The sequence below is a fragment of the Epinephelus lanceolatus genome, chromosome 18 (assembly GCF_041903045.1).
Source record: "Epinephelus lanceolatus isolate andai-2023 chromosome 18, ASM4190304v1, whole genome shotgun sequence".
Taxonomy (NCBI): Eukaryota; Metazoa; Chordata; class Actinopteri; order Perciformes; family Serranidae; genus Epinephelus; species Epinephelus lanceolatus.
The window spans coordinates 1,921,073-1,933,984 of NC_135751.1; the positions used below are offsets into that span (position 1 = coordinate 1,921,073).

Sequence of the window (12,912 nt, forward strand, 5' to 3'; positions counted from 1 at the left end):
TGGCTCTCATGCTTGTATAGCTTATCACAGGAATTGCACTTCACGTAGCCAATGCTGCTGTCATCTAACACTAACTACCTCACAGAAATTGTCCCAAACATGAGGTTTAGCAGCTTGGCCTTCTTTTCTTTTAACTCTGTACTCTCCCAACCGTAATCTGTCCCTCACTTCTTCTTCCATCTTCACCGCTTCATTGATTCTGATTTGTTGTGGCCGCTGCTTGGCGCTTTTGTGATGTCAGGTCGCAGGTTACGTTACGTAACATGCATTGACCTAACCTACAACAGTGTTGTTAACAAGTAGGCTATATCTGACATATTTAATCTTTAATGACCCGCCCCACCCGCCCCGCCAACATTTTCATTCAACATTTCTTGACCCGACCCAACCCGACCCGCGGGTTACGGGTCGGCCCGCGCATCACTAGTGGGGTCGACTGCTGATGGTGTGAGATCTAATGTTTTCAATTTTTTCAGTGAAAAATTATGAAAATTGCTCACAGAGTTCAGGTGATGCATGTAAATTAATATTGGTGAAGGCGCCAACAATTCGGTCGAGTGTTTGAAACAGCACTTTAGAGTTTTGAGCATTCTGGGAGATCAAGTTGGAGAAATAAGTTGCTCGTGCGTCCTTAACTGCAGCATTGTAATTATTAATTAGGCTTTTCAAAAGCTCATAGTGAACTTGAAGCTTGCAGGACTTCATTTACGCTCTATTTTGCGTACCTCTCTTTTAAGGAGCGGGTATGGTCATTAAACCATGGAGAGACAGAGGAAGTGATTTTGGTTCTGGTTTTAACTGGGGCTACTGAGTCCATTGTATTCAGTGGAGGTCATTGAAAGAATTCACCAGGAGGTTGGTATCAAGGGAGAGAGGTAGTTCAGAAGAGAGGCATGAAAAAGCATGTGAAAATTTAGCTGCTGTTGTTGAGTTAATGATGCGGGAGCGGATGGGGGCAGGTGAGACTTTAGGCGAAGGAGAGGAGTACAAGTTTAAAACAATACTAAAATGATCGGATATACAGGTGTTAATAAGTTCCACATTATCAATCTTCAGACCATATGAAATAACGAGATCTAAGATATGGCCCTTCTCATTGGTGGGCCCTGTGGAATGTAAAACAAAATTAAACGATTCTAAAAGATTAAGAAATTCCTCCACAAGAGCATCACCAGGACAACAAACATGAATGTTGAAGTCACCGATTATGCAGACCCGGTCATAATTAGGTAAAAGCAGAGAGAGCAGGTCAGAGAATTCAGAGATAAAAGTGCCATTGGGCTTCGGAGGGTGGTAAATTAAAAGGAATAAAATCAGCTGGTGCTTATTAACACAAAATGTTACGTTTTCGAAGGAGGAGAATTCCCCACAGGGAACATGCTTATAAAAGAAATTGTCTCTGTAAATGACAGCGACCCCTCTGCCGCAGCCAGATAGCCGGGTCTTCTGCGCATATAAGAATGCTGGAGGTGTAGCTTCATTCAGGGTGCTGTATTCATCTGGTTTTGACCATGTTTCAGTCATACAAAAATATCAGTGTCATTGGAGGTAATAAAATCATTGCAAATAAAAGATTTATTATTTAAGGACCTTACATTTAAAAGGCTAATCTTTACAGGTATGCTTGATGGAACAGAAGGGCCTGATTGTGTCTGAATGGAAATCAAGTTATTCGGGTTTCGGCCAGCAGAGGGCAGGGTGTGTTTTTTTGGTCTGTTGTTGGTAATTCTGACAGTAGGGACAAGACCAGTTTGGACAGGACGGGAGAGGTCGTTGTCTATTGAGGTTAGTGACAGCTGGAGCCTGTAGGGGGAGTAGCTACGGGAGGCAATGTCCACGGAGGGCTCCGTAGAAGAAGAGGAAGGCACTGAGGAGGGGGTTTGGCGTGTAGACAGTCACGCATGTGTGTGTGTGGTATGGTGTGTACAGTGTGCTGTATATTGGCAAAAAATTTTAATGGGTTCAGTTGAGTATTTAATCTGTAATTTCCTATGACCTGTATCCCAAACACACACCATGTGAAACTGTGCGTGGGCAACTGTGCACTCAATTGGTATGGACTAGTTGTTTCTTATTTCCAGGTGTTTATACACTAAAGGAAACATACTTTTATATGACATTCAATTTCTGCCAATATATCCCTCTAAATCCTACACACTGGACTTTTAAGCTGGATGGGGACTGTACCATTCAGAGTCCCACAATCAGACTTTATAGAGGGAATCACCTTGTTGTTCACAAATACTTCCGGGTAGAAAACCAGCAGAGTTTAGCTATATACATATATATACATATATATATATATATATATATATATACAGTACAGGCCAAAAGTTTGGACACACCTTCTCATTCAAAGCGTTTTCTTTATTTTCATGACTATTTACATTGTAGATTCTCACTGAAGGCATCAAAACTATGAATGAACACATGTGGAGTTATGTACTTAACAAAAAAAGGTGAAATAACTGAAAACATGTTTTATATTCTAGTTTCTTCAAAATAGCCACCCTTGCTCTGATTACTGCTTTGCACACTCTTGGCATTCTCTCGATGAGCTTCAAGAGGTAGTCACCTGAAATGGTTTCCACTTCACAGGTGTGCCTTATCAGGGTTAATTAGTGGAATTTCTTGCTTTATCAATGGGGTTGGGACCATCAGTTGTGTTGTGCAGAAGTCAGGTTAATACACAGCCGACAGCCCTATTGGACAACTGTTAAAATTCATATTATGGCAAGAACCAATCAGCTAACTAAAGAAAAACGAGTGGCCATCATTACTTTAAGAAATGAAGGTCAGTCAGTCCGGAAAATTGCAAAAACTTTAAATGTGTCCCCAAGTGGAGTTGCAAAAACCATCAAGCGCTACAACGAAACTGGCACACATGAGGACCGACCCAGGAAAGGAAGACCAAGAGTCACCTCTGCTTCTGAGGATAAGTTCATCCGAGTCACCAGCCTCAGAAATCGCAAGTTAACAGCAGCTCAGATCAGAGACCAGATGAATGCCACACAGAGTTCTAGCAGCAGACCCATCTCTAGAACAACTGTTAAGAGGAGACTGCGCGAATCAGGCCTTCATGGTCAAATAGCTGCTAGGAAACCACTGCTAAGGAAAGGCAACAAGCAGAAGAGATTTGTTTGGGCCAAGAAACACAAGGAATGGACATTAGACCAGTGGAAATCTGTGCTTTGGTCTGATGAGTCCAAATTTGAGATCTTTGGTTCCAACCGCCGTGTCTTTGTGAGACGCAGAAAAGGTGAACGGATGGATTCCACATGCCTGGTTCCCACTGTGAAGCATGGAGGAGGAGGTGTGATGGTGTGGGGGTGTTTTGCTGGTGACACTGTTGGGGATTTATTCAAAATTGAAGGCACACTGAACCAGCATGGCTACCACAGCATCCTGCAGCGACATGCCATCCCATCCGGTTTGCGTTTAGTTGGACGATCATTTATTTTTCAACAGGACAATGACCCCAAACACACCTCCAGGCTGTGTAAGGGCTATCTGACCAAGAAGGAGAGTGATGGAGTGCTGCGGCAGATGACCTTGGCCTCCACAGTCACCGGACTTGAACCCAATCGAGATGGTTTGGGGTGAGCTGGACCGCAGAGTGAAGGCAAAGGGGCCAACAAGTGCTAAACACCTCTGGGAACTCCTTCAAGACTGTTGGAAAACCATTTCAGGTGACTACCTCTTGAAGCTCATCGAGAGAATGCCAAGAGTGTGCAAAGCAGTAATCAGAGCAAAGGGTGGCTATTTTGAAGAAACTAGAATATAAAACATGTTTTCAGTTATTTCACCTTTTTTTGTTAAGTACATAACTCCACATGTGTTCATTCATAGTTTTGATGCCTTCAGTGAGAATCTACAATGTAAATAGTCATGAAAATAAAGAAAACGCATTGAATGAGAAGGTGTGTCCAAACTTTTGGCCTGTACTGTATATATATATATATATATATATATATATACATATAGCCTAGCTATATATCTCACATTTTTCACATCACTATATCACTGTTTAGACTAATCTGATGTTTGTAAAGTCTATAAACACAATGATTGAACAAACATTACTATTTCTCTGCGCACGTTTTGTAATTAATAACATGGTTATTGTAGATTAGCTGGGCTAACCGTTAGCTGTTAGCCGTTAGCGGTGTCTGTAATAACTCAGTAACTCAATAAACGGTCCGCTGGAAAAATATTTTTTTACAAACATCAGATTCGTCTAAACGGTATAGTGACGTGAAAAATGTGAGATATATATATATATATATATATATATATATAGCTATACTCTGCTGGTTTTCTACCCGGAAGTATTTGTAAACAACAAGGCAATTCCCTCTATTGATGTCCAAGAAAAGTTGTATTCATTTCTCCATTCACTTGTCTCAACAGTTCATCTTCACTAAGTTATTCTCCTACTTGTGATGTATGTATTGTTTTCCATGTGAGCTTCCTGGCCCTGTGCCCCCCCTCCCTCACTCTGTCTCTGTTTGTCCTCTGCAGCCATGTTATCAGAAAGCCAGGCAGTGGCTGCTGGATAACATCCCCTCAGTCCTGGTGTTTGGAGTGTGTATCGGTGTTGTGCAGGTAGTTATCTCAAGTGCTTATCTGTCATTTATTTCATGCTGTCAATTGAAACCCTCTCTGAAGTTGGATTATTTCCCCATATCTTAAGCTCATACAGCCTCAAACGCAGCAGATCATGAGAAATAAACCAGTGTTATTAAGCTTAACATGCTGACTTACACTCTTACTTTCTTAAAAACTGACATGTTGTGTGTGGTGTGTGCAAAATATTTTATTTAGGAGTAACGCTCTTCACAGATTTTCACCTCGCATGTACACATGCAGTGTTAGCAGGAGGACAGCAGAGATGCACTTAAATTTCTGATTTCAAAAAATCATGTGCATTGACATGCAGTAATGTGGATGTGCTTTAGTCTCTTAAATACAATATAATGCTACCTTTGACATACCCTAAATGTAAATGCATGCCTTTAATGTTCATTTGTGCAAAAAAACATCAATTCAAAGGTGCAAATTTTTACTCTCAATCTATTTACATTATCTATATCAGTCTAGTTAAAGTAAAATGGAGAAAACTCCAGTAACACCAGTATTAGTATCTGTATCTGTATGACAGAGTGGTATTGAGCACACACATGCCCGCCCGCACGCGTGCACACACACACACACACAAACATATACATATATATATACATATATATATGTGTATATATATATATACACACACACACACACACACATATATATATATATATATATATATATATATATATATATAGGGTTAGGGTTAGGGTTATGTAGTATTTTTATAGCAGTTTCAGTAGGGGACATTTTTGTCCTCTAAGGTTAGAAGTGGGAGTTTTTTGTTAAAATCACTCAGCAAACCTGCACTTTTTCTTATCCTACTTAATAACCATGTTTATTTACAGATCATTCTCCTTAAAGACACTTTAAGTGATCATCATAGATAATGCAGTCAAGCAAAAGTCTGCACAATAAACCCTGCTTGATTGCTGCTGATAATACACTTTGTCTGTCAGCTATCTCAGACACTTTGATTGAAGCAATCATAATTCATTTAATTTGAGAATTTAAAGTCGGGTAAAATCAGTCTGTGGGGAAATGGCTGCTACAAACAGGATCAAAAGTTTTTATTCTTCAGCAGGTTCTAATTTGATTTGACCTCTTCTCTTGTCAGATCTTGGCCCTGGTGTTCTCCATGCTGATGTACTGTCAGATTCTGTGCGCTGAGAAACACTTGGACTGACTGCAGACCAGCTGCTCACTGGCCCCTGATGTGAAGGCTCATCCTCTGAAATCTCTGCCATACACCCCTTCAATATGATCCGAACATTCAAAAGACTGTAATGATCCAGTGTTTATTTTGGTTTCAGTCCTGAAATAGGTGCCTTATAAATCCCTTAAGATTCCCCAAAAAACTCCTGTAACACTAACAAAGATCAGTGGGTGCACTGACACTGGTGGTACAGAAAGCCAGTAGTAACAGACTGAAGAGGTTGGTTGTCTTTGTACCAGCCATAGAAATGTCAGATCATCAAGTTTTCATTTTAGAATCCATTGGCCTCCAGACAAAACAAATTAAAATAATCTTGATGCATTGCTCCTGCAGAGTAACCTGAGGGGAAACATGAGTCCAATGTTATTTTTAAATTCTATTTTTAAAAGACACATTTTGCTCTCTCCATATTTTACAGTATTTTGTCTCCACAGTTGCTCATTTTAGATTGTTTTTAATGTGGAGGTGTGAAATTTTAAAAGTTATATTATGTGAAACAACAAGAGGTGCATTCGTTATTTGGACTTATTAATTTAGATGGGGCACTATGGTGCAGTGGTTAGCAGTGTCGCCTTACTGCAAGACAGTTCTGGGTTCAAACCTGCTGGCCAGCTGGGGCCCTCCTGCCTGGAGTTTGCAGAACTCTCCCTGTGTCAGCATGGGGTTTCGCCAGGTTTTCTGGCTCTTCCTCCAACAGTCCAAATTTTAACTTGCTGGTAGGTGTGAATGTGAATGGTTTACTGTCTCTAAAGGTCCTGACACACCAAGCCAAAGGTCAGCAATTGATCAATCAATATGTTTACATGCGCAGTTAAGTGGAGCTACAGTTACAGCTCGACTAGGCAATTTAATTGGACTACTGTCCTTGTTCCAGTATACAAGCACGAGAGGGGAATTGATTTATTGACCGGAGGATGTCTGAATCCGCTACGATAGGTAGGGATATGCCCCCTTTCACCTTGTTAGTATTGGACCTAATTCCAGTTGACCTATTACGTCACAGACCAAACAATCAACAAACAAGTTAACTACGTTTAGCTAGCAGCAAACTGGTACTGTGATGGTCAAGTTTACAGCTCTGTGCATTTTTTTCGTCCAAAAATTACACAACTCTGGATGTAGATTTCACTATTTTGTCACCAGCTTCTTTCTCTGTTAAGCATTTAATGCTATTTGACTCCTAGATCAAAGTCCGTGGTGGAAGCTGCGGAGCATTTGCAGAGTAGGCCAGTTTGGATCCGATTGACTGTATACATGCAGGAGTAATTCAACGCCCAGTCGCACTATCTGGGTGTGTTAATCCAACTTTGAAAAATTAGATTTAGCAAGATACCTGTTTACAGGTATGCTAAAAGTCTGGTTTTAGTCGCACTAACACAATAAATTATTTTTCTTTAATGTCATGTAAACACACTGAATGTTGGGCAATTGGTGAGCATCTGTCGCCCTAGTCTTTGCAGTGTGTCCTACACTGTTGCCCCTTGTTGGTTTATTTTTAGCTGATTCAGCATGTTGAATCAGTGTCAGTAGAACCTGTTGGTGAATGAAATCACTCTGATTGGCAGTTCAGCTCAGCACGTGAGAAAAGAAACAGAAGTGAGTTCAGTAAACAAAGAGCTAAAGTCCAGAGGGAGTGAGATCAAAACAAACTTGTTATATAAGGTAAGATTATTTTTTAAGCCATGGAGCTCTTAAGCAGAAACGTTTCCTGATGGTTTGTGTAATTGTTCACCGGCGCACAGTAAATACTTTCTGTTCTTTCAACATTGGATTTTGTTAACTAGTGTCTTCCTGTTTCCCTTTTTGAATGACAATTTCAGACCACTGTTGGCTGGTGTGGAGAGTTATTTCCTCTCATGCAGGTGCAGAACGTACGTGCTGGTTGGACATTGGCTGTAGTCTTTGCTGTGTGATCATGTGCAGCTTTTTGGGCTTCATTGCCGCTAGTTCTCTGAAGTCAGTTTGGTGTGTCTTGGCCTTAAAGGGCCAGTGTGTAAAATGGGTTGAAAACAGTGACATCAGTGGTCAAATTCTAGATTGCAGGGCTCACTCGCTCACCCCTCCCGTCGGGTAAATGACGGTGGCCTCGTAGGGACAAAAAGCCTTGCGCACGAGTTTTTCAGGAGTAGGTCTATCTAGCGACGAGGTGAATGTTTATTTAGAAATCTAAGCCATGTTACAATATTGTAATGAATCCCTCACGAGCAGGAGACCAGAGGAGCGTTCGGGAAAAAGGCCCGTTTATTTGAGCACTCCAGAAACTCCGGTAACTCCAGGGGGTAAAAGACTCCGTCCCAAACTCTGACTCTTCTAGCGTAACAGACACACTTCATAACTTTACACACATACTCGTTTACCTAGGGTGACCATATTTGATTTCCAAAAAAGAGGACCCTCGGCCGGCCACGACATAGCCTACTTAAATGATACTCGCAGTTTACTCAAAGATGCTTTATCATTTTAATATATTTAAAATTTATATCTATAGATAGAAAATTCAGTTATATTACAAAATAATATCTCTCAAAGACAGAAATTCAGATAGGCCTCTATAGGGGACACATACACACACTAGAGTGTGGCGATCCGAGCCCGACGGCACCCGACAGGTCGGGCCGGGTTTGTCAAAAATTTAGCTATAAATTGTATTCGGGCTCGGGTCGGATTCAGTCAGCTTTCAGTGAAAATGTAGTGTAAAAATACATAAAATCCTATTGTCTGTCCTGTTTGTTGCTTGGGCACTGTTATTTACGTGACAACACCTGAACATAGCACACACAGACACATTGGCTGTTTGTTTCTACCTCTATCCTTTCTGGAAGTCTCGGACCTCCAGCCGCCAGCCTCCGCCTTGATTAAACACTGAAAATAAAATAAAAGAGGGAGACAGGTTTTTCCTATTTTATCTTATTTTGTTTTATTTCTCCCTCTCCTCTCGCTAGAAGCGTCGGACCTCCCGCCTCCCGCTCCTGTCTCAAACACGGAGGTCTCCCTCTCCGCTGAGCACGCCCGGCCTGTTAAATAGCCTGTAACCGTAACAACTGTGTGACACAAAGTCAGTGCTTTGGTCATTAAATAATGTCGGGCTCGGTTCGGGTTCGGGCAGAAATATGCGGCCCGTGCCGCACTCTAACACACACACAAACACACGGAAAACCAGACATTATCATCAGTTTATAAAAACCCCCCGGACGCCCCGGACGCCCCGGACGGGACGTGAAAAGTGGACATGTCTGGGCAAAAGAGGACGTTTGGTCAGCCTAGTTTACCATATCGAGTGGGGACCCCCCTCCCCTCTCTGCTCAATCTTCAGCCCGCACACTGACTGACAGCGTAGCTGGTAAACAGAGCTCAGCTGTTTATTTAGCCTAGCGATATCTCCGGACTATAGTAGCTGCAATGGATGACTTTGAACGCGATTTTGAAGAGTTTCTTGTAGCGGACACAGACCCAGAGCCATATCTGTTTGAGCCGGAGCATACAGATGAGGAACTCCATGTGTTTGATGCTGAGCGGGTGAGAAGAGAGGCTGAATGCACAGAATGGGATTTGGTGCTACCATCATTGGGGAGATATATCATCAGGAGGAAAAGCGCCACAGAGAGTGCATCACAAGGAGTGAAGTTGCGTCTTCTTTTCCTCGCAGACGACGGTTTGGGTTCATTCTCTCCTGTTGCGTGGTAAGTGTGGTCCATTCGCAAACTTTATAAATAAAAAAACTTTTCACTACTCTCTATCGACGAACTACTAACACTCTCTGCTGTTTCCTCCTCCTTCTTCCTTTCTTCCGCTGTCTTCGTTGGTTCATTTATACACGCGAAACGCGTTCTCTGGCTGGCTGGATTGTCCACTCGGTCTGCCGTACATACATGGCGGCGCAAGATGGCGACCTCTCTAAAGCAAGGCCCTTGCTATATATATATAAAAGCATAATTATAAGGCTACGAAAACCAAACAAATTTTATTTTATAGCGATTATACACTTGTATAAACATATTAATGGGTAGAATATTCAGATTCAGATTCAGATTGATAATAAACCATGCCAAATATTACACACTGGCCCTTTAAGTGTCAGCCCTGTGATAGTCTGGTGACCTGTTCAGGATGTACTGTACCCTGCCTCATGGCCAATTTCAGCTGGGATTGGCTCCAGGACCATCCAGGATGCCAAGGAGAGAAGGGAGGACTCTAAAAGGGATACTTTAACCACCTATAGCTCACTGGTTTTATTTGTGCGTTCAGTCAAGCACTATAATGGGCATTTTGCTTTTGACAAGAAGAGCCACTGTCAAAAAAGGAGGAAGAAGATGGAGAAATAGAAATGTTTTTTTTTTTTTTTAACATAGCACTTAGTTCACTTTGTTAATAATTTCCAGCCTTGTATATTATTCCTTTACTATATCAGCACTTTGTATATGCAGTTCAGTGACTTCACAGCTTTACAGTGCTCTTATTTGAATCTTTTTTATCTTATTATCACAGCAATATTTAAAATACTCCCTTGGTGATTCTCTGTCATTCTTTAGTGTTTGTATTTACATGAGTTTATTTGACTTTACCTTTTTTATTGGAGCATATACTGCAATATTTTGTGTTATAGCAAAAACAGTAAGATCATATGCCAGTAGTATTACAGTACTGTTGAGAGTGTTAGAATCATATCTAATGGTCCACACTGATTTTTACTGCAGTTTATTGCTGGCAACTCAGTGTGACTTATAATGAAACCAAAGGTTGTTTTCAGAGTCAAGACATTCAACAAAGAAGAAAAAAGAGAACGAGTCAAAGGTGGCAGTGTAGAGTGACACTGCCACACTCAACATACAGTAAGTTACAGCTCACTAAGTCGGCTCCTTCAGGCTTTATTACCACTGAGCTTTACAGTGGTAACAGCTGCTAACAGGCCACAACATCTGTTGAAACAACTAGGAGAGGATGCAGAGTGCAGCTCAAATTAGATGCAATCTGCTCTGTTGAGGTTGGTTGTTTGGCAGCCAATTAAAATAACAACAAGTGATCATGACGTTCACATCAGTTTACCTGAAAAGGCCAAAGCCAGCAATGAATTGACCCCATGAACAAGAACTGTGTCTATAGTCTGAAGAGCTTATTTCTCTGTGCCACCAGCAAAAACTGTACTGCTGACTATAAATCAGGGATACTCAACTTGCTTTGCCCAGGGGCCACTTTTGCAAAATGACAGGAGACCAGGGGCCAGATGCAGCAGCCCCACACAGGTCATATGTACACAGGGCATTTCTAGGAATTGAGGACATTTGTGGCTCAGATTGGACCTTTGTTGGGGGCTCTGGGTGATCCTCTCCTGGCACTTCTTGATAAACAGGCTCTTTTTTCATGCTTTTTTTGTGCACTGTGGCACCCTATTTTTATAAGTTTTGTAAGTACAAATGAATAAGAATTACTACCCTGTGACTGTGTGCCTTTGTGCACCAGTTAAGTTTCTCTTACAGTTTACATCCATGTCTGTGAACACATGGATGCTTCACACCCATTGTCCCCCCAGCAGCACAAAAGATCTTTACAATCAGCACAGTTTCAAGGTGGACACCCAAGATGAGCGTCACCAATTCAGTATCTGACCAAATATTTCCCCTTCTGTTCCTGAGATATGACATTGAATAATGGAAGGAAATGTGTTTTATGAAGAACATTATGATGTCACAGTGATGTTGACTTTTGCATATAAAATGTCATCACTTCATTGTTTTATCCTATTGGACATTTGTGTGAAGTTTTGTCATAATTAGCATATGAGTTCTGAGCCAAGGTCACACTGACCTTGACCTTTGACCATAATATTCAAATATGTTTATTCTTAAGTCCAAGTGGACATTTGTGTCAAATTTAAATAAATTTCCTTAAAGGGAAATTTCGGTTTATTTCAACCCGTCTCCTATCGTCCTAAATTTGTTTCAAGTGACTAGTAACATAGAAATAATAGTTAGCATGTTAGCCGTTAGCCTAGATACAGCCGGGGCGCACCTAGTAGCGTTGACCTGTTAAAACGTAAGTGAACGGGCAACCTTCAAGTGCAAAGTTAGTCCACTAAACAAGCTTTTTTTTCCACAAAGACCGCCTCATATTGTTAGGATAAATGTCAGAGAACATATAGAAAACGACATGTAAACGTGTTGTCTTACCTTACCGGTGTGGTGCCATGTTAGCTCTGCTTTCCAAAGCTCGGCCGAAATATATCTCACGAGCTCCAGGTGGAGGTGTCTCGTCCTCGGTCACATCCAGACCTTGAAAGTAAGGCTGCAACAGAGGCATTTCTCTTCTGTGGGGAAGTTCTTTGTCAGTGTATTCTGGCTCTGGCGAGATCGCTGCTTGTTCTCGTGATATTTTGGCCGCGCTTTGGAAAGCAGAGCTAGATGGTAAACAGAAGAGCTTCCCCACAGAAGAGGAATGCTTCTGTTGCAAGGAATGGGACCGGTTGCAGCCTTATTTTCAAGGTCTGGATGTGACCAAAGACAAGACACCTCCACCTGGAGTAGTATCCAGCTGGGCTTTATCTAGAGCTCGGGAGATATATTTCGGCCGAGCCATTGGGGCCAGCGGGACGTCAGCAGCTGTGTGCCGGCCAACGCAAGGTAGGCTATGTGTAGCGCTACCAACACTGAATGGCCATTGGGGTAAATGTGTGCACACAAACTTTGTGCGTAAAAATCCAATGCATTGGTTGTGACTGTTTAAGCGAAATGAGCACCTTTGAAGACTGTGCGTAAATTAACTATGACTGAAGACCGCAAGTCCGATGATGAACTCTTAACCGAGGCAGAGCCACCGGTTGGCTCGGGTGATACAGTCTCCGCTGTAAAAAGTTTGGACTCAACACTGTTAGCCTTTGCTGTATTTTTTACAGTAAAATACCACAAAATGCCCAATAAACCTACCTTAAAACATTTTTACAGTTAGTTACCATAATTTGCTTTGCATTATGGGTATAGTGCTCTTATTTACAGTAACTTACTGTTTTTTTTTAAATTGCGGTAATATCCTGTTAACACATTAGCAGTAGTGCTACTGTAATTATATGATTTGATTTG

The 12,912-nt window shown here is 41.6% G+C and overlaps 1 protein-coding gene across 1 annotated transcript in view; it reads left to right on the top strand.

The window, feature by feature from the left end:
• Window positions 1–11,751, top strand: part of tspan4b (tetraspanin 4b) — a 38,884-nt gene extending 27,133 nt beyond the window's left edge. The window contains exons 7-8 of the mRNA XM_033643922.2: window positions 4,522–4,605; window positions 5,744–11,751. Of these exons, the coding sequence (XP_033499813.1) occupies window positions 4,522–4,605; window positions 5,744–5,812 (153 nt within the window). The 3' untranslated portion in view covers window positions 5,813–11,751. The remainder of the gene's footprint in view (window positions 1–4,521; window positions 4,606–5,743) is intronic.
• Window positions 11,752–12,912: the final 1,161 nt, after the last annotated feature.